We start from the raw sequence: 26,061 nt of genomic DNA on the forward strand, positions 1-26,061 counted from the left end.
CAGTCCCATCTCTATCTAGTTCAGCCCCTTTGCAAAGTTACCAAGATTTCTTTCTTCATCGTGTGCTATTTATCCAATGACTTGTTAAGCATATCAGCTTGTCCTATGCATGGTAAAACAAAAACATAGCAATTTAAAATTGGTTGAATTAATAAAACTGCACAAAAACAATCCTTCAACAGCATCCAACCACATTCTGCAGGCATACCGACCATTGAGCATAGCTGCGTTTTCTTGATTTGAAGCACGGATGCACACTATCTGTTGTATTAAATGAGCTTGTAACAGGTGCCACGTCAGGGTGCATATGGTGTACGGAGTCTGGAGTACATGCCTGAAACAAAATATAAGCACCATAAAAACATAATATACCTAAGACAATGTATGATGCTTGGTCAAAAGCATGCAAAAAACTGCATAGTAGTGCAAGTGTACCTCCCATCACCTCGGAAACTGTCATGTTGCATTTTGTACAAGAAAAGCAATGTGCACTTCAATATTCAACGCAAATGGGACACGTGCGTATGTCAGTGGTGCCAACAGCTTTGTTTATGATTCCAGGGCTTATATTTGTGCTGCAGATTGCTTGTCTTGGCATTGCACTGTGAACACCCAATGTTTTATGCATCAACTATTTTCTTACGGGCACCTTCACCTATATTACTGTCATTACTGCTATATAGGCTATGGTCAAGGGTATGAAACTGAATGAAAATGTTGGCATGATCATAATGGGTAACACTTGTTGAGGTGGCATACAAGTGTATGCTGGACCAAATTCGACATTTAAAAAGAATAATTCAATATAGCTGACAGTAACGTAAGCATTTTTTCTTGTTACAATGTTATATGTGTATCCAAAATATAAAAGACTTCACCAAAACATTAATTGGCTTCCATGCATGCAAGCGCTATGGCTCTGTATCCAAAGTATGGAAGATTTTACCAAAACATTGATTGGCTTCCATGCGTGTAAGCGCTGTGGCCAACCTTCACTCAGTTTAGGATTTCTCACACACAAAAAAAAGTTTGCATTTCTTGGTAAATAATATGTGCAGGTTTTACAAACCTTGTCATTGAGTAATTGCATATCAGATCACATTTAGCAAATCAAAATAGTCTGGCAGCCACGCTGTCGTTGATTTTACCTGAAATCAACATCTAGACCTCCTGACAAAAAATAAAAATCTCATAGTTGGCTCATATCTATGGTTTTTTATTTATTTGACATCTTGTAATTGAAGTTTTGCTTTCTTTGTGCAGCATCCAGACATTCCAACTGCCCAGCAATTGCCGAGGGTGAAATATCTCATCTTGGATGCCTTCATCGATGTCATCTCTGCAACTGTAAAATTGCAAGATTGTTTGATCTGAAAGTACACAGCAGGGTCCACACATGCGAATGTCCACTTGACTACCATTTGTCTCCTAGAGCGTCAAGCGAATATTCATGTTGAAGCAACACTTGTGTATGCATACAGATGAAAAGCCACTCAATGTCCTTCATGTCCTTTGAGCCTCTCAAAGATCCACCCTGAAGAGTTGCCTGCACATCCACGCAGAGAGGTGTCCATTTCAATGTCCCTCGTGCCCTCGGTCCTTTACACGTGATAGTCACCTTGAGAGGCAACAGTTCTGTGATATGGGCAAGCGACCATACCGCTGCACCGACAGTACTTGTCCTTTATACATTTAACTCAGAAATACGGGCTTCTTGCTTATGCAAACTTTCCTGCATTCTGGCAGCACTAAAGAAGGACTAGACAAAGGACACAGACAAACAGGAAAGGCATTGACTTCAAGTCATGATTTATTGCAGCATAGCATGGATGAGCTGGCACATAAAACAACTGAGAGAGGGAAAGGTAGGGAGAAAAGCTTTGTCGAAGCAAACTAGTTATACATTATTCCATACGTGTTACAATCCTCAATTCAGGTATCTTAGTTTTTTTGATTATACCACTGAAGAACCACTCGCACATGTTATTTTCAGTGTTTTTGGAAAGGCCTCAAAAATGTGTTTTTGCTTGTTCATTAGAGAGCTTTAGCTTGTCCGGTATTCGGGTAAATTCAGACGGAGTAGGCGTTAAGGGGAAGAGGCGGAGGTGTAAACGTGAGCAGCCTGCATGGTGCAGCCAAATAGTGGCGCAGAGCTCGGACAGACAAAAACAGCTAATATTGCAGTAACCAAGTGTATTCTACTTCGCTGCTGGTATAAATTTTCAGGAGTGGCGCAATCATGTTGCTGCCAAAAATTTACACCCGCAGCAAAGTAGAATACGCTTGGTTATTGCAATATTATCTGTTTTTGTCTAGGCTCTGTGCCACCAGGTGGCTGCACTATGCAGGCAGCACTCATTTACGCCTATGCCCCAACGGCCAGTCCGCCTACGTTTAGCCGAATGCCCGACAAGGCAAAACTTTCCATAGAAAGTGCACAAAACATTTACTCACTGAATGCTGGAGTACATAAGCACCAGCAACTATGATCATCCAAATGTCACCCTGTAGTCAGTACATCAACTGCTGCTCGGTGCTCTCACTTTCTATCATTACTGCATCTTCCTATCTGCCCGATGTGGCATGTTCCATAGAACAGTGGTGTCGTGTGTGCGACACCTGTCGTGCATACGACAAAGCATGTCTAGTGCTTTTTAGTACAGGCTAGGCTGCTTTTGTTCCCATTTTTCATGGGTACAAAAAAATACTACGGGCGAAGGAATATAATGGGCGCTCTACACTTGGCTTCCATCTTTTTCAGGCAGTGGGAGAACTTGTTTACTTAGGGCACAGCCACAAGCCTTATATTAGGGCGGCCGGGCGCAACTTGTCATGCATGCCCTTCATTCTTGACCTCCTGCAAGAGGCCGCCTGCCACAGATTCATGAAATTCTCCTGAGTGGCCTGCTCTCTTAAGGCAGTTCAGCTGGTGTTTGCTGATTCTGTTCAGTTAGGGTGCCTCATATATACAATGCTCCGATGTGTAGATCCAAGGAGTTGTCGAGTTGACGCTCCTTCTGTCTCTTTCCTCTTTCTTTTTGCAACCTTTTGCATCACTAACATCTACAGCCATAGTCTCATGACTTTGTGAGTGCAGCTTTCAGGCACAGTAATTCCTCTCTTAATCCAATTCTTCCTTCAAATGAGCGAAATTATATTTCAAGATTTCTTTGTGGAGGCCACTCACATGAGCAGACATATGAGAACACAGCACTGTTACACTACTGAGTAGGTCACTGGCTATGTAGGTATACTTCATATATTAAGGGGATTCTAAATGTGGCAGCTACATACGTTTGTGGTGTGCTGCATGGCGGTCTGGTGCATCAAGAAGCATGTGTCACCATATCCTCTAATATAAGGAACTGCTAAATGACTCCAAAGGTCACTTCAGTATAATTTAGGATAAGTTACAGGGACATTTGGTCTTATAAGATTTCAATATATTGCTGTAATCATCTTTACAATTTCTTCATGGGAAGTACAACAAGGCACAGCCATAAACTATTCATGCAAAAGACTCGCATATACAGTAAAATGTTCCGTCGCTATAAATTTGGAATGTTAGGTCTCTCACTGGAACATGTCGATATCCTCCAAATGCCTGTTTAAGCATTCTTCTGAATTTATTAATGTTTACGGTGCTCAAGAAAGAAAAACTTATTGCATAATGTTTTTGTAACCTGGTAATGTCCTCACTTAATGGATAATCCATTTTATTGAAGTACTAGATTATGTGAATTCTTTGTCAAGTTTGAGTTAAAGAGTATGTCTAAGCAGTTATGAACATAAACAGGGTGTTTGCACTCGCAGAAGAAGCCAGTTCATTGCCTTGTTGGCATCCTTTTCTTCTGCCTTGACAACTCCTTTGCAGCACACATTGATTGTAAAGAGAAGAATGGCCACCAATCCTTTCTTAGGTTTACATCATTTTCTCATTTAACCATTTCAATTTCACTGATGTATTGGTACACTTTCACGTTTCTGTCCCACCATGTCACTGATGTACCTATACCTTCTCCACTTTCTCCAATCATATGTGCACTGTAACGCGATGTTGGCAAGTTCCAAGGTGGTTCCGTCATCTGCTGTATATTTCTAGTAGCATAATTTCTCCTTTGCCTGGGTTTGTTCAGTCTGGCATTTTGTTAGCGGCTGCAGAATGCGTTTTTTCGTAGACGTGGTTCCGCCACGCGCATCCCTGCAGATAAGAGGAATGGCTCCCTGACTTTGTGCACCGCTATGGCGGCGATTTTCTATTCAGACATTCATGATGTGTACAAAGCCACCACTCTTGCTTGTTTCTGCCCTCTGTCATATGATTACAAAGTTCCTTTATGTCTTTGGCTACCTGCACTATGGCACGCCTCCTTTAGCAGTGAGGGTGCCCCTTTCGTCGATGTGCTTTCTCCAGGATGGCTCTGTTGTATCTCTTGCATCTGTTGCTCTGTTTGCTTTGTCTGGTCGAGTTTGAATAAATGGAAGTGGTCTTTGCTAAACTCCTTCCTTTCTAACTAAAGTGGCGCCTGTCCTGACTCTCAATATAAGCCAAGCACGGACTCGAAAGATGACAGCTTGTCGTTCCAGGAAGAGGCGATTTCCACCACGTTGTATTCGGACCTTGACCTGGCCATGAAAATGTACCCAGAATGATGGTGCTGTTGAGTCTGATGGGCATTTTATTTTTGTCAGATAGGAGTCTGAGCACTATATTAAGTGAACATTTGCCATTATTGTGTTATTTCGCCCCTTTTGTGTAAACAAAAATAACCTGTGTTTGTTTTATAACATCTGAGGAAAAAACATGCTACAGGTTTGTCACCTAAAAATAACTGAATGGGTTAAAATGCTCTTCTAGCACTTCAGATTTATTCCAGATTTGGTTTTTGTATCTGTCTTGAAATGGGATAATATGGAATAGATTGCACCTCGCTGTAGGATACGGGCTGGGTAAGCTAGACGTATTAATATATAAATTAAAATTCCATTCCGCAGTACCTTCTATGGTGCATGATGGGATGTTATCTTCTGTTAGGTCCGCGCTTTGTTCCCTGTAGGTTCCAGTGCTTCTGTTCCTTGTGGAGCTATTTTTTGTGATTATATATTGTTTAAACTTTTTTATTGTCTTCTAGCTCATAAATGTTCCTTTACAGCTTAACCTTGATTAGGAACTCAATGCACACAGTGCCTCTGAATAATAAGTAAATTGCGGTTTTTGAAATCTGCATTGTTAATTCTTGTTGATATGTTAATGCATGCACTAATGGCATATGATCATCTTTTGGTGTCATTAACATGTTATTGTGTTGGATGCTAAAAGCCAAGTTTAGGGATGAAGCTTAAAATCCTATTTATTTTTGCTGTATAATGCACTGTTGTGAAATATTCATCAGGAATTCAAATTTTGAGCCTAGTGTTATGAGATATGTTCTTATTTCATTCTACTTGACTCATATTTATACCTTGCAACAATGCACATGATTGGATAAAATTAAACATGTGAGCACATAAGTACTTGTAAGCTTAGTGGCTCATTTAGGTTTTGGATGGAGTACTAGACGATTAATTAAATAATTTATTTTTATGCTCTGCAACATTTGTTGTATTCTTTTGTGTGGTGAGAGCAATGGTGTACTATGGCCCATTGTTAGTTGTATTGTCTACAATGAAGATGTTCATGGAGCACATTTCTTGTTCCAACTTAAGCTAGCTATTGCATTGTGAAATGACATACTTTGTTTACTTTGTTGCGAAGTTTATGTCATCTTATTCTTGATAATGTGCAAGCTTGGGCGAGTTGGTGATTCAATATGGACATGTTTGCACAGCACAAAAGACGAGGACTTGAAGGAAGAATACAACACAGGTGCTACACAGGCTTGTTCACTATCGATCTATGTTTTTGTTTATGGGTTATTGATGTCTTGCATGCTTGGTAAACAAAGAGTGACTAATTAAAACAACTCAGACGATGAAAGTAAACAACAGGAAATGCTGAAGCAGAATCTGACCATACTACGCAGGCACACTGATCATTGAGCACTGCTGGGTGTTCTAGGCATTATGTATGTAGTAAATAGCTTAGGTGACGAATTACAGGCATAAAACCACAAAAAACATGTAAAAACTTAGCATGCTCTACCAAGAACATCTGGTCTCAATTCAACACATTGAGCAAGTGTGCTTCTTGTAGCCTCAGAAACTGTATAGTAATGCATTTGTTTGAAAAGGAAGAAGAAAAGAGGGAAGGGGGAGACTTGTGTCTGTCTGGTTAGTGCAGAGGGGTGACCTTTTTGACCAATTATGTGGTTTAGGAGATTGTACTCGTCCAGGAGAGTGGTTATTTCGGCATTCCACTGAGAACTCCAGACGGTTTGTTGTTCTACTGTTTTGACAATGGCACGTTCAATTATATTGCACTTGTTACTAGTGTAGATAGGTGCTGGTGAAGATGGTGTAGAAATGTCTGTGCACCATGTCTGACATATAGAAAGAAAATACCCTAAATAGCTGACAGCGACAAATTTTTCTGCAATAAGGGAAGGTATATGGGCTTATTGGTATGGCATCTTTGTTGCAGTGCAGACAGAATAACAGGGACAAAGGTACGTTGTACAGCACACAGTGCTATGCTTTGTCTGATGTACCTTTCCATGTCCCTGTCGGTCTGCCCGCACTGTAGTATGTGTATTGTTTTTATTTGATTGTTGTCAATGATATTGTGAAAGCATTTTGTTCACTATAATGATTTATCGTGAAAGCTTTAAAAATAGCATGAAATATTTTGTTTGACTGAAGCAAAGGCACATGCAAACAGTGCACTCTACGTTCTCTCACTTCAAAAAATTTTAACGGTGCAACCCCTCCCCCTTTTTTTACGAAGATATATTCACATTTCACAAACCTGGTCCTTAAGCAATCACACATAAGAATATTGAGCAAATCAGAAAGGTCAACCAGATCAACCTAAAGAACTACTGGATGAACAAAAGGCTCATGATTAGCGCTAGCGTTGTCTTGTTCTGACTTTTGCCTTTCCTAAGTGTAGTTTTTCTTTGTGCAGGATCAGGGAGTTCTACCTCACCAACAACTACCGAGTATGACAAGTCGCAGCAGAGATGCCGTCTCCGATGTGACTTCTGTGACTATGAAACTGGAGAACTGTTATGTCTGAAAGCACATGTCAGGCTCCACACAACTGCGGGTCCACTTCTATGCCACTTGTGCCCTCAGAGTTTCTCGCGACGAGACACACTCAGGAAACACCTACGCATCCACACAGGCGAGAAACCATTTCACTGCACTTCATGCCCTCAGAGCTTCTCGCGAAAAGAATACCTGAAGGAGCATCTACGCGTCCACACAGGCGAGCGGCCATTTCAGTGCCCTTCATGCCCTGTGAGATTCTCACATAGGTCCACTCTGAAGAATCACCTACACATGCACACGGGTGAGAGGCCATTTCAATGCAATTTGTGCCCTCAGAACTTCTTACAAAGGAGTAGCCTGAATGATCATTTGCGCATTCACTCAGGTGAGCGGCCATATCAGTGCTCCTTGTGCTCTCAGACTTTTGTGATTAGCCGCCACCTGAAAAAGCACTTGCGCACTCACACGGGCAAATGATGATACCACTGCACCATCTGCTCCAAGTCCTTTGTGTGGGCCAGTCGCTTGAGAGAACATATGGAAACACACAACCACAATGCCATGGAGTAGGTCATCAGCCGCATCGGTGTACTTCTTCTAATAAATGCAGTAGGAATTGGCAATATGGTAGTACTTGTGCAATGTGCTGTCTCGCATTCTGGTCATCAGGAAGTAAGTAACCGTCTTTGCAATTGTGTGGCTCTTACCTAGTATGCTTCTTACTTTAACTATCCTTGGCGTTATGTTGGATGCTCCAACAGAATTTCAGGGATGCCAGTTGGAAGTTTTATTTATTATTGCTATTGAATACATGCACTATAACACCTATTCATGAGCTTGAGCAGAAACAGCTAAATATAACAGGGCGTGAAAAACAGACAGACCGCAGCGCTATTGTCTACATTGGATCATATGTCCGAATCATACTTCCCTAGGACATATCTAAAAAGCCTGTGGATCATTCTTCCATGGGCTCGTCCATGGGCTCGTCCCATGCACACGAATTGACATTCATAGAAACGTTCCATGAATGTCATATTGGGATATTAGGGCGTCCAAGAGATGTTTAAATATAGATTATTCTCGTTGCATAATTCCGAGTACATCCTAAGCACATTTATTTCGGGATGTAGGATGCTTCTGAGACTTTTTGTGTTAGCAAGCGTCCAAAATATGTTTGTGGGATATTTGCCTGTGGATTTAAAACATCCACAGTACATCGACATCAATTATAAGTTAACATAATAGGGACGTTCCTCAGAATGTTCCCCAGCAGTGCAGCAGGCATGCTGCATTTACCCATATACCACAAACAAATTAAGCTTGGCCTGGTCTTGTTTTGACTTGTGGGGCAGGATGAAAAGTAACTGCATGGCTCTTGAAGATCCATCCCAATGCTTCAATAAGGCGACCAAAAATATTTTTCATGCAAAAGTTGGAAGTACCGGGAGAGAGGCCAGGAATGCAGCCCACTGCATCTCAAAGCATCTAAAGAAGGCTGCAGTTCAGCTAAGCACTGAGCACATATTCCCTGCTACAGTAAGCTAATGCATCACATAGACCTTGATAAAAATGCATCATATCAAAACATATAATGCAGTCTGCCAATTCTTTGACACGTCCGTGTGAGCGTTGACTGGCCGGCAGGTCAGCGCCTTTTAACAGTGTGAAGCGACAAGATTGTCAAGAGTAGTGCATGCGCACCAAGTTCACTGGAAGCACAAGTTTCGTCTGCTAGGCTCTTTCCACCAGCACGACACAGCCCTTGGCACAATTAATTCGACGCAAGCTCCCCGTCTTATGGAGATAACAGCTTCCAGTGAACTTGGTGTGCATGTGCTACTCTTGCTGATTTTGTCACTTCGCATGGTTAGAAGGCGCTGGCCAGTCGCCATTCGCACGGTACTGGTGAAGAATCTTTTGAATGTATAAGCTACAATCAATCTGAACATGTAAGCTATACTTTTTTTGTGCTAACACAAACGAAGCTGCAGAACTAAGTTCTGCAGGCTGCTGAATCATTTGACAATCTCTTTAGAAATAGAACATTTATTTAAATAAAACAGCTACAGGAAGATTTCAAGTTCAACTTTTATATGCACTCGACAGTTTTCATTAAAGCATATTAATCAAAACAAATGAAACTAAATAATTTCATCATACTACTAGCTCGGCCATTAGAAGTTATGGCACACCATGGCCAGTAAAAGAGTGAAGGAATTCAACTCTTTACAAATGCACTTTGGCTAGCAAGAAAAGTTGAGAACTCGCGGTGAGGCCACTACGGAAGTTGTCATGAGACTTGCTGCGAGCTCACTTCCGTAACTGCAGGCACATCAATGCAAGATTTGCTGAAAAGTTCAGATATGTTAGCCACTATAAGTTACCAGAGCCTTTCCGTAGGCCATATTTAGTAGTTACATATACTAACACGAGTTATGCTAAAGATGTCGCAACTACATTAGGCATTAACGAAAGTACTTGAGACTAGTTCAGTGGTCATAGAAGCAAACAGTTGCTCAATGATCACATATTTATAGAGTAAATGCACTCTGCATCCGTAACATATTCTTGTAAAAGTCACCAGAGCAAACAATGACACTTTCGAGTAGTGACAAGACCATTTCAGTTGAGGTAATATTTTGCACATGCACCTTGGCCATCTAAAGAAATTTAAAAGCCCTCTGTAAAGGTGAGATGTACAAGGAAAGTTAGTAGGAGGCCTATACTGCAGGCTTGCTCACTTCAACAGTCGCAGGACCATAAATGCAAAATTTGCTGAAAAGTTCACAGATGTCTTAGCCATCAAGGAAGCTACTTCAGATTTTCTGCAGGCTTGCTTCAGTGGTCGTACACACTAAAAGCACTAAATATAGATACATTGGGCATTAGTAACAGTACTAAAGGATCACTTAAGCAGTTGAAGACACGAACATTACTGGAGAGCTTGCAGGTACAAAAACAGTTACTAGACACTTGCTTCAGCATAAAACCAAACCGAGTTCACAGGTCCTAGAAGTTACAAGATACTTGTTGTACTTGAGTGGTCACAGACACAAGTTCACCGTAAGTGATCCCAGGCTCAAAGGCCTCTAAGGAAGTAAGCAGAAGCTGAATGCAACCTTTCTTTCGGGGTCGCAGTAAAATGTTGCTGAAGCCGTCACAGGTACCTTTGCGACTACACAATTGACTAAAGGCTTGCAGCATGCTCGCTTCAGCGGTCACTGACACAAAAATGCATTGTATGAGTTCACCTGTACCAAAAGTTACCAGAGGATTTGTGTGGGCTTGCTTCAGCGGTCACACGCAAACACAAGTTCACCCTAAACATTCATGGGTATCAGATGGCCTCCATGGAAGTTACCAGAAGAAGAGTGTGGCTGTTCATCCATGGCAGCAGGTACAGATACTTCTGAAAAGATCACAGATATCTTGACGACTAAGCAATTTACTAAGGCTCTCTGCAGGCTGGCTTAGTGGTCGCAGATAATTACATTGCAGTTCACAGGTACTAAGAAATTTAGTGGGACATTTCTGTGGACTTGCTTTAACAGTTGCAGAGACAAAAATTAACCCAGAGTTCACAGGTACATAGGCCCATAAGGAAGTTCCCTTGTGTGGTGCAGCCTTTCATCCACAGTTGCAGATACGGAACAGAAGAGATCACGGGTACGTTGGCGACTGCACAACTTACTAGTCATCCTGCAGGATCGTTCCAGTGGTCGCAGACATGAAAATGCACTGTTTAGATCAGAGGTACTAAGAAAGTTAGCAGGCGGTTTCTCTGGGCTTGCTTTGGTACTGATCAGCAACAAAGAATGATGTCGGGCCAAAAGTGACACCAGGCTCATGGCAAGCACACAGCGTGGCTGTAAAGTGTGCAAGAAAAATGTATTAGAAATATGTACAAAGATTACTATGCACCCTGTGGATGTTAACAACCTACACTTTTAACAGCAGTCTGCTAGTTGTGACAGTAACTTTGCATCCTTGTGGCTTTATACAAACTTGATGAGCTAACAGTCACCAGAAAAGAAGTTGTAATAATTTCAATTCTGTGCAAAAATAAAAAGAATTTTCCTATTCTCTACATCAGCATAGTTTTGTCAAACGAGCTGATAACAGTAAAGAATGGCACCGCTTCGCCCGAAAAGCGAAGCAGTGATTGTGACACCAAATTACCAAACAGCTATTAGTAAGTATTGCTGTATGTGTTATTGCCAGTGTAAACTATAGTAAACCTTTGCTTCCCTGTTAAATTAATAAACTTGGTGTTGTGCGTAAAGCCAAACATGAACACGTCTCACTCAAGGTAAACTCGCTGTAGGAACACTGGCGTGATGAAGCAAGGCAGCAGCGACAAGCAATCGTTTCTTGCTGCTTCCAGCTACAGTGCTTTTCCAGAGCTAAGCTTACATGACCTTTGACACTCTAGCTGCACGGGAACAGCGCTCACGAAGCCACAACCCACTGCGGCACACTTCCCTATCAGCGGAATTTCTTCAGGAGTGTCCCTACAATTTCTGTCGCAATAATAAAAAGATCAGGCAAATGTCGAGTATATAGCTTCACTAAGAATACAATGACAATATGGGGATGCAACAGTCTCATAATCTTGTCCAGCACGTCGTGCACACATGTCGGAACATACGGTGACCCAAATGATAGCATATGTGAGAGGAAAAAAAACTGAAGCAGCATGGTTGATCAACCGCCCTGTGTGGGAAGTGCTGTCATTGAAATACAAATGCCTACAACAGTTCTGTTGTTCAGCCCTTCCACGATTTTACGATTACTCTTGCAATCATGGTTATGCAAAGAAAACTGAAATGGCAGACAAAGCTTAAGAGATATGGTCAGTCATCGAAGTCGCATGACAGAAATTTAACTAACAGTCAACAAAGACAAACATTTCCCATGAATAAAAATATGATGACGTGCAAAGGAGCAATAGCCTAATAACTAACACAAACGTTTCAATCGATACGACCAGCTGGGAGGTAAGATTGATATCATCATACATGTACTAGCATGCACCCGACAATGTGCAAATAAGCAGCAGTTTCACAAGAAGTCGCCCAAAAGTTTAGTTATTTCCAGAATCGCACGTGTACAGCATTGTTTGGCATTATACCGGCCTAAAAGAAACGCGTGGAAATTCAGTAGCAGGGCAGGCCAACCATCACATGCAGCAAGTGCTTCAATCATGATACAAATGCCTGCAAAAGCTTAGTTATTCCAACCTTGCGTTGTTTTGCGATTGCTCTCGCAATCACGGTTACGCAAGGAAAACTCAAACGGCTGACGAAGCTTAAGCAACATGGTTAATCAGTCAGGGCGGGCATGTGACACAAATTTAGCAGTCAACAAAGACAAACATTCCCCATTACTAACACTAAACAACACAACCTCATGCAAACGAGCAATAGCCTAAATTGCGTAAATGTTTCTATCGTTACAGGGAGCTGAGACCTAAGCTTGATCTTAGTACCATCATACTAGCATGCATCCGACCACATGCAAATATGCAGCAGCCTAAAAGTCACCCAAAGGTTTCGTTATTTCAAGAAGCGTGCATGGCACTGTTTGGCACAAATATACCAGCCGTAAAGACAAGCATGGTAAAGTTCAGTGGTGCGGCTGGCAAATTTGCCATCACATGCAGCAAGTTCACCAATCACAATACAAATGCCAACAAAAGTTCTGTTATTCCACACGTATGCGGTTTTACGATTATTTTGGCAATCGTGGTTATGCAGACAAAATGCCAACAGCACATGTACAAAAGTTTAAGTGACACACAAAAAGATGGGCCCACTGTACTAGAAATGTACTTCAATAAAACTTGGTGCTGGGCTAGTTGGTGAGGCATTCTTTAAAACTGATGGTAGCGCTAAAAAGAATGGACACACGATGAAAAGACGACACGACGACGAGGAAATGCTGAAGGAGAAAACACACAAAAAGATGGGCCCACTGTACTAGAAATATACTTCAATAGAACTTGGTGCTGGGCTAGTTGGTGATGCATTCTTTAAAACTGATGGTTGCGCTAAAAAGGACGGACACATGATGAAAAGGCGACACGATGACCAGGAAACGCTCTTTTCATCGTGTGTCCGTCCTTTTTAGCGCTACCATCAGTTTTAAAGAATGCATCACCAAATAGCCCAGCACCAAGTTTTATTGAAGTATATTTCTAGTACAGTGGGCCCATCTTTTTGTGTGTTTTCTCCTTCAGCGTTTCCTCGTCGTCGTGTCGTCTTTTCATCATGTGTCCGTCCTTTTTAGCGCTACCATCAGTTTTAAGTGACACGTTTATTAGAGCACTGCACGGGCCCGATTTCTCGCCCTGGGCCCGGCCCAGGCATACATGACCGAGCCCCGCCTGGGCCGGGCCCAGGTATTCATTACTATGCTTATCCAGGGCCCGTGTGTGCATGACTAGGCCTGGCCTGTAAGTAAAATATATATATATATACAGTCGACTCTCTTTGCAACAGACCCTGCTAATCGGACAGAAAATATCCGTTTTATCCGAAGTCTGTAATATCTGAAACTTTCGTCACCATGTCTGACAACTTTATTGCAAACAATGAGTGACGAACATCTAAAGTAAATGGTCGCAGTTTCGCCTGAAAGGCAAAGCATGAATTGCGATAGCAATATAAGCAAGATAAGTGTGACAGTGGCAGCAGGTGAATTGAACTTCGTGCTGTCTCTCGCTTCAACGCAAACTAAGCGTCGAAACCACAGCACATGCGAAGCTACCACCACTGGGCGCACTTTGCCCACATTGCAGATCGCTTTGAAGATGAGGTCTGCGCGGGTGCACACTTTGTTCACATCACAGATTGCTTTCAAGCTACGGCGCCCGCACGGCTGCACCGTTAACAGCAGCCACCAGAGTAGAGCCCCCTCTTTCACTTGCCTCTACCCCTCTCCTCCATGACTCGCAAGCGAAAGACAGTGCGCTTCTGCCGCACTTTCCTCCTTCCCTCACGTGCAAGGTATTGAGCCGTGATCGTCGGCTAACTGTCACAAGTCAGTTGCCAGCCCGTGTCGACACTGCAAAAGTCCATTTTATATGCCCGGTTTTGACAAAAATATCCGCTAATTTCATCCACTGTAGCCAATAGTCCATTGTAGCGCGGTCTGTTAAAAGCGAACTTCATTGCATTAATAAAATAGGTAGAACAAACTAAGGCTGAAATATGGTCCATTATATCCAAAAGTCTGTTGTACGTGGGTCCGTTGTAACGAGCGTAAGCTGTATATAGATTTTTTTACTAGCAGATTGTGCAGTATGTGTCTACCTTACCTTCTCAGGGCATAATCAGCTGCAGCCTGTATGCCGTAAGGCTGACGGTGCCTTCCAACTTCAATCACTAGGGTATATGCTTAAGTTAGTGTTGCTGGTGTGGACGCTGCATCGTCATCATTCGAGCTCCGTCATCCGACTCTTGCCTCTGATTCTCGCATACTAGTTGCACTGAGCCCGGTGGCACGTGTAAGAATATCGGGGCATGTCAGCTGTGGAACACCAGGTGGTGGTTGCCTGCGTACTAACAGCTATTCAAAGGCAAGTTCTTTGCCCCCTGCACTCCAACTGACTCCTGACGTTCACAAAGAAGCTCTTAGAAGACCACAGCTTCATTCAAAAGTGGGCCAACTTGGAAATTGTGTTCCTCAGAGTTTTACTTGAGCAGCTGGAGGATGGTGTACTACTGGGGTACTACTGGACACAGAAGAAGGGAAGCATGTTCCCAAAATCGAGCAGCTAGGCAAGCCCATGTTGTTTCTGACCTTCAGCATGTCCGTACTCCACAATGAGTGCTTGCTCGAAGTCATCGAGAGAGTGAAAGAGCCGGTCAAGGTGCACCGCTGCAGGGTTGATGTTGTAGCCAGCTACCAGCAAAATGCATCGCATAACTTCGATCCCCACAGCACATGGGATCTGCTTAAATCTTTTTTGGTGCCAATTTGTTGATTTGCTGGTTTATGAGTCTGTAAACAAAATAATTGTATGTATACAGGAGAGCCATGCAAGTGAGCATCTCACAGTGACGCTCTGAGGGATAGGAAATGTGACAGAAATCAGTTTTTACAACATTCGTACCTCGAAATTACATGCACAAAAATGCTAATAAAAAAGTGCGCATGTGCGGGCAGGAAAAAGTGAACTCAAAGATCAGTCTTGCCAGAAGCCGAAGGGTGGCAGCACAATGAGAATTATTTCTATAAGTCACGAAATGTTTCAGCACATCTGGAGTGGAACTTGGCTGCGCTTCATTTTAAAAAGGAGCATTTTTTCAAATGTTCAGTCTCTGCTGTACATGTATGGCCGTGACCACTTGGGATTTGTTTCCGTCACCCTACCAGTTCGGCAGTGACCCTCAAAGGGTTAACCTTGTTGAAATTGCATCATGCCATGGGATTCAGGCTTATGAAGCTAGACTGATGCAAGAGCATCAAAGGGAATGCTGATTTCCAGAATCAACATCATATGCCACCTTGTTCATAACAATACGTACTTCACCCTGCATCCTCAGAAAAACATTCGTACCAATGCTGTCATCGCAGTTTTTACCAGTAGAATTGTGATGGTTCGACAAGTTGCAGCTTATTTCACGGGCTTATTCTCTGCACTGAATTCAAGCTTACATGTGCCTTGAGCATGGTTGGATGGATGCATCTCTGAATCTGCTGTCTGTCAGCTTATGACTACCAAGGCTGTGTATGTAGTACAGTCAACTCTTATGAGTCGGACCTTGGCTAATTGACTTTTCAATCAATTTGATTGCATAGGAAAGCCCTGGCGAGAAACCATGCATTGTAATGGAAGTAAGACTTGTTTAGTTCAACTATGGAGGCATTCCACTTATGGTAATTGAACCTGTACCGGCGCACCTGCATGTGTGCAGCAATTACTAAAAGCTTGAAAACACAAGAAACTAATGAGACAGCACTGTTGCATTTCTATATGTGAAGTGTGTTTGTTTCTATCTTTTAGTGGCCAATGGTCCTTCCACCCAGAATCTGTCTTCACTTGTTTGGCGTCATTGCACACCCCCTTATTTAGCAGTCTGCTTTATCTGTTCGGCATGGTGCCACCTGGGCTGTGCCATGTTGTGAGCTAGGCAGAAATCTCCAAACTGAATTCGTGCAATTCAAACAGTTAATGCTGCAAATGAGATCTCTGCATTCGTGACAATACATGTCATAAATTGGTCTGTGCCACTGATGAAAGCAACTGCTTGCATATCTTAAAGTATCGCAAAACTTTAATTGGGGGGGGGGGGATAGTATTTCATTTAGAGGGGCCTGAAACATTTTTCCAACTAATAGAATGGCCTCGCTATTAAAGTATGCTATCTCAGGAAATCTCCTGCTGCACGAATTTTTCAAATCCTTCAAGTGCAGTTAGAGGTAGTTATTGCATTGTTCTATCGGCGCAAGATGGGCTCTCCGGCTGCCTACATTACCATGCCTACAGGTACTTCACCCACACAGACCGATTGGAGCATGTGATTGTCAGCAGCCAAAGAGTTGTCATGGCACCCCATGGTGGCAACGGTATCTACCCTACACAGTACACCAGTGCGATGTCTAAGGCCATTCGCAACAGATGCAGCTAAGCACAACTGTCGTATGTAGACTGGAAGTGCAAAGATGGAATGCTTTTTTGGTCTTTTTGAGATGGCAGACATATATATTATTTATTTAACTCAATATTAGCAATAGTAGTATTACCTACTGAGAATGTTCTCGTGATCACGAAATCCACAAATACCGGTTGGTTGGCTGCTTGCGACATAGCTGCTGATGACATTGCAAAGAAAGAGAGCAAGTCATTTTTACAGTTTTTGTTTACACAAGATTTTGATTTTCCTGCTGCCTGCAGTGAAATAATCTTTTGCTCAATGTTGCTATCTAAAAAGAGAAGCAGCTGCTACATATTGCTATTTCACCTGCTACAAAATGTGCTCCAGAATGCTTTTAGTCAGTCCCATCACTCTATCTAGTTAGCCCCTTTGCAAACTTACCAAGATTTCTTTCTTCATCGTGTACTATTTATCCAATGATTTGTTAAGCATATCAGCTTGTCCTATGCATGGTAAAACAAAAACATAGCACTTTAAAATTGGTTGAATTAATAAAACTGCACAAAAACAATCCTTCAGCAGCATCCAACCACATTCTGCAGGCGTACCGACCATTGAGCATAGCTGTGTTTTCTTGATTTGAAGCACGGATGCACACTATCTGTTGTAGTAAATGAGCTTGTAACAGGTGTCACGTCAGGGTGCATATGGTGTACGGAGTCTGGAGTACATAACTGAAACAAAATATAAGCACCATAAAAACATGATATACCTAAGATAATGTATGATGCTTGGTCAAAAGCATGCAGTCTGAATTCAAAACTGCACAATAGTGCAAGCGTACCTCCCATCGCCTCGGAAACTGTGATGTTGCATTTGTTATAAGAAAAACAATGTGCACTTCAATAGCCAATGCAAAGGGGACACCTTGAGTGTATGTCAGTGGCGCCAACAACTTTGTTTGTGATTCCAGGGCTTATATTTGTTCTGCAGATTGCTTGTCTTGGCATTGCACTGTGAACACCAAATGTTTTATGCACCAACTATTTTGTTACGGGCACCTTCACCTGTATTACTGTCATTACTGCTATATAGGCTATGGTCAAGGGTATGAAACTGAATGAAAATGTTGGCATGATCATAATGGGTAACACTTGTTGAGGTGGCATACAAGTGTATGCTGGACCAAATTCGACATTTAAAAAGAATAATTCAATATAGCTGACAGTAACGTAAGCATTTTTTCTTGTTACAATGTTATATGTGTATCCAAAATATAAAAGGCTTCACTGAAATATTAATTGGCTTCCATGCATGCAAGCACTATAGGGCTCTGTATCCAAAGTATGGAAGACTTCACCAAAACATTAATTGGCTTCCATGCATGGAAGCGCTGTGGCCAACCTTCACTCAGTTTAGGATTTCTCACACACAAAAAAAGTTTACATTTCTTGGTAAAAAATATGTGCAGGTTTTACAAACCTTGTCATTGAGTAATTGCATATCAGATCACATTTAGCAAATCAAAATAGTCTGGCAGCCACGCTGTCGTTGATCTTACCTGAAATCAGCATCTAGACCTCCTGACAAAAAATAAAAATCTCATAGTTGGCTCATATCTATGGTTTTTTATTTATTTGACATCTTGTAATTGAAGTTTTGCTTTCTTTGTGCAGCATCAAGACATTCCAACTGCCCAGCAATTGCCGAGGGTGAAATATCTCATCTTGGATGCCTTCATCGATGTCATCTCTGCAACTGTAAAATTGCAAGATTGTTTGATCTGAAAGTACACAGCAGGGTCCACACATGCGAATGTCCACTTGACTACCATTTGTCTCCTAGAGCGTCAAGCGAATGTTCATGTTGAAGCAACACTTGTGTATGCGATGAGAAGCCACTCAATGTCCTTCATGTCCTCTGAGCCTCTCACAAAGATCCACCCTGAAGAGTCACCTGCACATCCACGCAGGGAGGTGTCCATTTCAATGTCCCTCGTGCCCTCGGGCCTTTACACGTGATAGTCACCTTGAGAGGCAACAGCGCTGTGATATGGGCAAGCGACCATACCGCTGCACCGACAGTACTTGTCCTTTATGCAGTTAACTCAGAAATACGGGCTTCTTGCTCATGCGAACTTTCCTGCATTCTGGCAGCACAAAAGAAGGACTAGACAAGGGACACAGACAAACAGGCAAGGCATTGACTTCAAGTCATGATTTATTGCAATACGGCACGGATGAGCTGGCACATAAAACAACTGAGAGAGGGAAAGGTAGGGAGAAAAGTTTTGTCGAAGCAAACTAGTTATACATTTTTCTGTACATGCTACACACCTCAATTAGGATGTTTTAATTATTTTGATGATATCACTGAGGGTGCGCTCACACATGCATTCTTTTTATTGTTTTTAGAACAGCGTAGAAAATTTCCGTTGTTGCTTGGTCATCGAACGTGCACAAAACGTACTCGCAGAATGCTGGAGTACATAGGCATCAGCAGCGATGATCATCCAAGTATCACCCTGTTGTCAGCACATCAACAGTTGCTCGGTGCTCTGACTGTTTATCATTAGTGCATCTTCACGTCTGCCCAATGTAGCATCTTCCACAAAAGAGTGGTATTGTGCATGAAACCTCTCCTGCGTGTGACAAATTATGTCTTGTGCTTTTTAGCGCAGGCTAGGCTGCCTTTGTTCCCATTTTTCATGGGTACAAAAAAAATACAACGGGCCAAGGAATACAGTGGGCGCTCTACACTTGGCTTCCATCTTTTTCAGGCAGTGGGAGAACTTGTGTACTTAGGGCACAGCCACAAGCCTTGTATTAGGGCGGCCAGGTGCAACCTGTCATGCATGCCCGTCATTCTTGACCTCCTTCAAGAGGCTGCCTGCCACAGATTCACGAAATTCTTCTGAGTGGCCTGCTCTCTTAAGGCAGTTCAGCTGGTGTTGCAGACTCTGTTCAGTTAGGGTGCCTCATGTATACAATGCTTCAATGTGTAGATCCAAAGAGTTGCCAAGTTGACGCTCCTTCTGTCTCCTTCCTCTTTCTTTTCCTAACCTTTTGCACATCTACATCTACAGCCATGGTATCATGACTTTGTCAGTGCTGCTTTCAGGCTGTTAACAGTAATTCCTCTCTTCATGCAATTACTGCTTCAAATGAGCGAAATTATATTTCAAAATTTCTTTTTGCAGGCCACTCACATGAGCAGACATATGAAAACACAGCACTGTTACACTACTGAGTAGGTCACTGGCTATGTAGGTACACTTCATATATTAAGGGGATTCTAAATGGGGCAGCTACATAGGTTTGTGGTGTGCTGCATGGCAATCTGGTGCATCAAGAAACATGTGTCACCATATCCTCTAATATAATGAACTGCTAAATGACTCCAAAGGGTGCTTCAGTATAATTTAGGATAAGTTACAGGGACATATGGTCTTATAAAATTTCAATATATTGCTGTAACCATCTTTACCATTTCTTCATAAGAAGTACAAGGCACAGCCATAAACTATTCATGCAAGAGACTTGCATATGCAGTAAAATGTTCCGTCGCTATAAATTCGGAATGTTAGGTCTCTCACTGGAACATGACGGCATCCTCCAAATGCCTGTTTAAGCATTCTTCTGAATTTATTAATGTTTACAGTGCTCAAGAAAGAAAAACTTACTGCATGTTGTTTTTGTAACCTGGTAATGTCCTCACTTAATGGATAATCCATTTTATTGAGGTACTAGATTATGTGAATTCTTTGTCATGTTTGAATTAAAGACTATGTCTAAGCATTTATGAACGTAAACAGGGTGTTCGCATTCGCAGAGGAAGCCAGTTCAGTGTATTGCTGGCATCTTTTTCTTCTGCCTTGACAGTTTCTTTGCAGCACATATTGATGGTAAAGAGAAGAATGCCCACTAATCCTATCTTATGTTTACATCATTTTCTCATTTAACCATTTCAATTTCACTGATGTATTGGTACACTTTCATGTTTCTGTCCCACCATGTCACTGATGTACCTATACCTTCTCCGCTTTCTCCAATCATATGTGCACTGTAACACAATGTTGGCGAGCTTCAAAGTGGTTCCGCCATATCTGTCGTATATTTCTAGAAGCATATTTTCTCCTCTGCCTGGATTTGTTGTGTCGGGGAATTAGTTAGAGCGGGTGCAGAATGCGCCCCTTCGTAGACCTGGTTGCGCCGTGTGGATCCCCGCAGATGAGAGGAATAGATACCTGACTTTCTGCATCGCTATGGTGGCAATTTTTTATTCAGATATTCATGATGTGTACAGAACCACCACTCTTGCTTGTTTCTCCTCTCTGTCATATACTTACAAAGTTCTTTTATGTCTTCGGCTACCTGCATTATGGCACACCTCCTTTAGCAATATGGAATAGATTGCACCTTGCTGTAGGACACGGACGGTAAGCTAGACTGGTATGAATATATGAATTGAAATTCCATTCCTCAGTACATTCTATGGTGCATGATGGGATGTTATCTTCTTCTGTTAGGTCCGCGCTTTGTTCTCTCTAGGTTCCAGTGCTTCTGTTCCTTATGGAGCTATTTTTCTTGATTATATATTGTTTGAGCTTTTTTATTGTCTTCTAGCTCATAAATGTTCCTTTACAGCTTAACCTTGATTAAGAACTCAATGCACACAGTGTCTCTGAATACTAAGTAAATTGCGGTTTTTGAAATCTGCATTGTTAATTCTTGTTGATATGTTAATGCATGTACTAATGGCATATGATCATCTTTTGGTGTCATTAATATGTTATTGTGTTGGATGCTAAAAGCTTAGTTTAGGGATGGAGCTTGGAATCCTATTTATTTTTGCTGTATAATACACTGTTGTGAAATATTCATCAAGAATTCAAATTTTGAGCCTAGCGTTATGAGATATGTTCTTATTTAATTCTGCTTGACTCATTATATTTATACTGTGCACATGATTGGATAAAATTAAACATGTGAGCACATGAGCACTTGTAAGCCTAGTGGCCCACTTAGGTTTTGGATGGAGTACTAGACGATTAATTACATAATTTATATTTATGCTCTGCAACATTTGTTGTATTCTTTTGTGTGGTAAGAGCAATGGTGCGCTATGGCCCATTGTTAGTTGTATTGTCTACAATGGAGATGTTCATGGGGCGCATTTCTTGTTCCAACTTAAGGTAGCTATTGCATTGTGAAATGACATACTTTGTTTACTTTGTTGTGAAGTTTATGTCATTTTTTCTTGATAATGTACAAGCTTGGGCGAGTTGGTGATTCAATATCGACATGTTTGCACAGCACAAAAGACGAGGACTTGAAGGAAGAATACAACACAGGTGCTACACAGGCTTGTTCACTATCGATCTATGTTTTTGTTTATGGGTTATTGATGTCTTGCATGCTTGGTAAACAAAGTGACTAATTAAAACAACTCATACGATGAAAATAAACAACAGGAAAGGCTGAAGCAGAATCCGACCATACTATGCAGGCACACTGATCATTGAGCACTGCTGGGTGTTCTAGGCATTATGTATGTAGTAAATAGCTTAGGTGACGAATTACAAGCATAAAACCACGAAAAACATGTAAAGACTTAGCGTGCTCGACCAAGGACATCTGGTCCCAATTCAACAGATTGTGCAAGTGTGCTTCTTGTAGCCTCAGAAACTGTATGGTAATGCATTTGTTTGAAAAGGAAGAAAAAAAGAGGGGAGGAGGAAACTTGTGTTTGTATGCTTAGTGCAGAGAGGTGACCTTTTGAATAATTATGTGGTTGAGGAGATTGTACTTGTCCAGGAGAGTGGTTATTTCGGCATTCCACTGAAAACACCAGAGCGTTTGTTGTTCTACTGTTTTGACAATGGCACCTTCAATTATATTGCACTTGTTACTGGTGTAGATAGGTGCTGGTGAAGATGGTGTAGAATCGTCTGTGCAGCATGTCTGACACTTAGAAAAAAAATACCCTAAATAGCTGACAGTGACATAAATTTTTCAGCAATAAGGGACGGTATATGGGCTTATTGGTATGGCATCTTCTTTGTTGCAGTGCAGACAGATTGACAGGGACAAAGGTAGATTGGACAGCACACAGTCCTATGCTCGGTCTAATGTGCCTTTCCATGTCCCTGTCGGTCAGCCTGCACTGTAGTATGTGTATTGTTTTTATTCGATTGTTGTCAATGATATTGTGAAAGCACTTTGTTCACTATAATGATTTATCGTGAAAGCTTTAAATATAGCAAGAAATATTTTGTTTGACTGATGCAAAGGCACATGCAAACACGGCACTCTACCTCCTCTCACTTCAATAAATTTTAATGGTGCAACCCCTCCCCTTTATTTATGAAGATATATTCACATTTCACAAACCTGATCCTTAAGCAATCACACATATAAGAATATTGAGCAAATCAGAAAGGTCAACCAGATCAACCTAAAGAACTACTGGATGAACAAAAGGCTCATGATTAGCGCTAGCGTTGTCTTGTTCCGATTTTTGCCTTTCCTAAGTGTAGTTTGGTTTCTTTGTGCAGGATCAGGGAGTTCTACCTCACCAACAACTACCGAGCATGACAAGTCGCAGCAGAGATGCCGTCTCCGATGTGACTTCTGTGACTATGAAACTGGAGAACTGTTATGTCTGAAAGCACATGTCAGGCTCCACACAACTGCGGGTCCACTTCTGTGCCACTTGTGCCCTCAGAGTTTCTCACGACGAGACACATTCAAGAAACACCTACGCATCCACACAGGCGAGAAACCATTTCACTGCACTTCATGCCCTCAGAGCTTCTCACGAAAGGAATCCCTTAAGGAACACCTACGCATACACACAGGCGAGCGGCCATTTAAGTGCCCTTCATGCCCTCTGAGATTCTCACGTAAGTTCACTCTGAAGAAGCACCTGCGTATGCACACAGGTGAGAGGCCATTTCAATGCCATTTGTAACATCAGAACTTCTCAAAAAGGGGTAGCCTGAATGATCATTTGTGCATTCACTAAGGTGAGCAGCCATATCAGCGCTCCTTGTGCTTTCAGACTTTTCTGACTAACCACCAACTCGAGAGGCACTTGGACAGTCACACGGGCAAGTTATCATACCACTGCCACTCTAAGTCCTTTGTGTGTGCCAGTCACTTGAGCGAACATATGGAAACACAGCAACACGATGCCATGGAGTTGGTCATCAGCTATGTTGGTGTATTTCCTGTAGTAAATGTAGTTGGATGACAAGTATTCATTACCTTTAGTGGAAACAGCTAAAAATAACGGCGTGTGATGAAGGTGATTTTGTCTCTCCCTTGCTCATGTCCTGTTATTTCGTGGTTTCCACTGACATCATTAACCAACCAGCCCAAATGCGCACGCTCCTGCAATTCATCAGCGATTTCATTCGCGAGCCAATTGTTTAGATTCCTGTGCTGTTTTCATTCCTTCATTGATTCGCAGGCAATTCTGCAGCCACTGGTGTTACATCTTTCTCTAAGATAGAGATGCTTGAAACGCTTGAAAACCCTTCAATCTGAAAACCACATTTTCAAGGCCTTGTTTGTCCTTGAATTTTTATGGGTTTTTAAAATTCTTTAATTTCTATTTTAAGAACATGTTTGCCAATTGAATATGCAGTTTGGAGGGAGTCACAAAAATTTCAAGAAGTATGAGTGCGAAAGACAGGTGGTTACCTTTGTTATGCAGTAGGCTGGGAAAGCTTTCATTGTGTTACCAAGAACATCCAACCTGGTGCACGACACACCTGAATGATGATTGTGTTAAGGGGTATGTCATGCTCTCAATTCACATGTGACAACTCAAACACTTTGGGAACAGCCATCCAGAGTGACAGAAGTTTGTAATAGCAGACTGTACTCACAAATTATCCATGATCATCTCGCCATTTAATACAATAAATATGACCATTAAACCGACCCTAGGGATACTGAGTGCACAGAGCTTTCTCGGAAATCAAAATATACGATTGAGTTTTAAAGGTGTTCACTCAGCACGGACTTGTTCTTCTTTGCCCTATTGAAGAACAAGACATCTTATGCTAAGTTTTTGTTGAGGCTTAGTCACGAGCAGGATAGCATTGAAGGAGCATTCAGTTTTAAGCTGTAGATTGCTGTAGAGAATTTAAAGTGTGTGTTTGCCACTGTTAAGTATTTTATACTCCTGTGTGCATGAAATGTTAATTTCCGTGTTCATAATGACATTTTATATAGGTAATCGCTTGGTAGAACATGGTCCCTGAAGATTTAGAGACCGGTGCTTAAACTTCCTTGAAAGAAGTTACATATTTGTCCTCCAAGCCAGCATGAACCCTGGAGTAATACCTTTATGAAGTTCCATTATGGCTGAAACATTAAGAGGTGTCTATACTGCACAAAACATTACTTTTGCACTAGCTATAGTAATTTTCCAGAACTGTTTTTCAATCGTCAGAAAAGCTCCAAAATTACAGTTGTGCCGTTGTCTGATAGCAAACTCCCTGAAAAGCTGTATCGGTTGACAGCATGTCTTTATGTTCATAAATTTTTAAAACTAGCTGTATTTTACTTGCTATGCATGTACCAAGGCAGTAATAAACCTGTTTGTGCGAAATTGAGTGTGTAAACACTTAAGCATTGTATGCTCTGTGACTCATTTAAACATGGCAAAGAGAAATAAACTGTCCCAAGCAACCACGAATATCTGTGGAACGTCTGCCACAAGCCCGACTGTCCATTCATATCAATATTCACCACAGACATCATAGGACGTCCAAGAAATTCCCATATACTATTTGGATGTCCTGAGGACATGCTGTTTTGAACATCCCCTGGCTGTGCATAAATGGGCATGTCCAGGACATCAGTTAGGATATGGATCAATGTCCTAATATGAAAAGAAAATATTGTTAGAATTAGTAAAGGTTCGTAGTTTAATTTACATCATTATGTTTCTGCACTCTATTAAACACATAATCCGAGTTATTTTTAAACACAGTTATAAACAAAGTGAGTAGCTGACACATCCTTGCAACTTAGAACAACAGTTATGCAGATTTTAATATTTAAGCACACCTTTTATAGCATGAAGCATAACTTATCTCAAAGGCTGTGCTTTCACTTAATGCATGGACGATTACAGAACCAAAAAATACATCATAGACATCATGTAGCCATACAATCTCTAAGGCTACAGTGTATTCTAGTACACTGTACTAATGCTTTTGCTATTTTGAATCCAACGGAAGTTATTTCGGGAGCCAGAAACATGTCATAGACATTTGGTTTTGGATGCCACT

General features: G+C 41.6%; 1 protein-coding gene and 1 long non-coding RNA gene across 4 annotated transcripts in view; both read left to right on the forward strand.

The window, feature by feature from the left end:
• Window positions 1-1,278: 1,278 nt before the first annotated feature.
• On the forward strand, window positions 1,279-7,774 carry LOC142579556 (uncharacterized). The gene is made up of 2 exons (XR_012827411.1): window positions 1,279-5,866; window positions 7,064-7,774. It is a non-coding gene; the product is annotated as an uncharacterized LOC142579556 (long non-coding RNA).
• Window positions 7,775-18,034: 10,260 nt separating this feature from the next.
• LOC142579557 (uncharacterized) overlaps window positions 18,035-26,061 on the forward strand; it is a 29,974-nt gene continuing 21,947 nt past the window's right edge. The window contains exons 1-2 of one of the 3 annotated variants that reach the window (XR_012827412.1): window positions 18,035-19,029; window positions 22,070-23,529. Coding sequence is in view for 2 of the 3 variants with exons in the window: in XM_075689895.1 (XP_075546010.1) it covers window positions 22,020-22,107; window positions 23,311-23,529 (307 nt within the window). In the remaining variant the exon portion in view is untranslated. Of the gene's footprint in view, window positions 23,530-26,061 lie in introns of all 3 variants that reach the window. The other 2 variants (XM_075689895.1, XM_075689894.1) reach the window with 2 other exon arrangements.

The sequence above is a fragment of the Dermacentor variabilis genome, chromosome 4 (genome assembly GCF_050947875.1).
Source record: "Dermacentor variabilis isolate Ectoservices chromosome 4, ASM5094787v1, whole genome shotgun sequence".
In the NCBI taxonomy this organism is placed as follows: Eukaryota; Metazoa; Arthropoda; class Arachnida; order Ixodida; family Ixodidae; genus Dermacentor; species Dermacentor variabilis.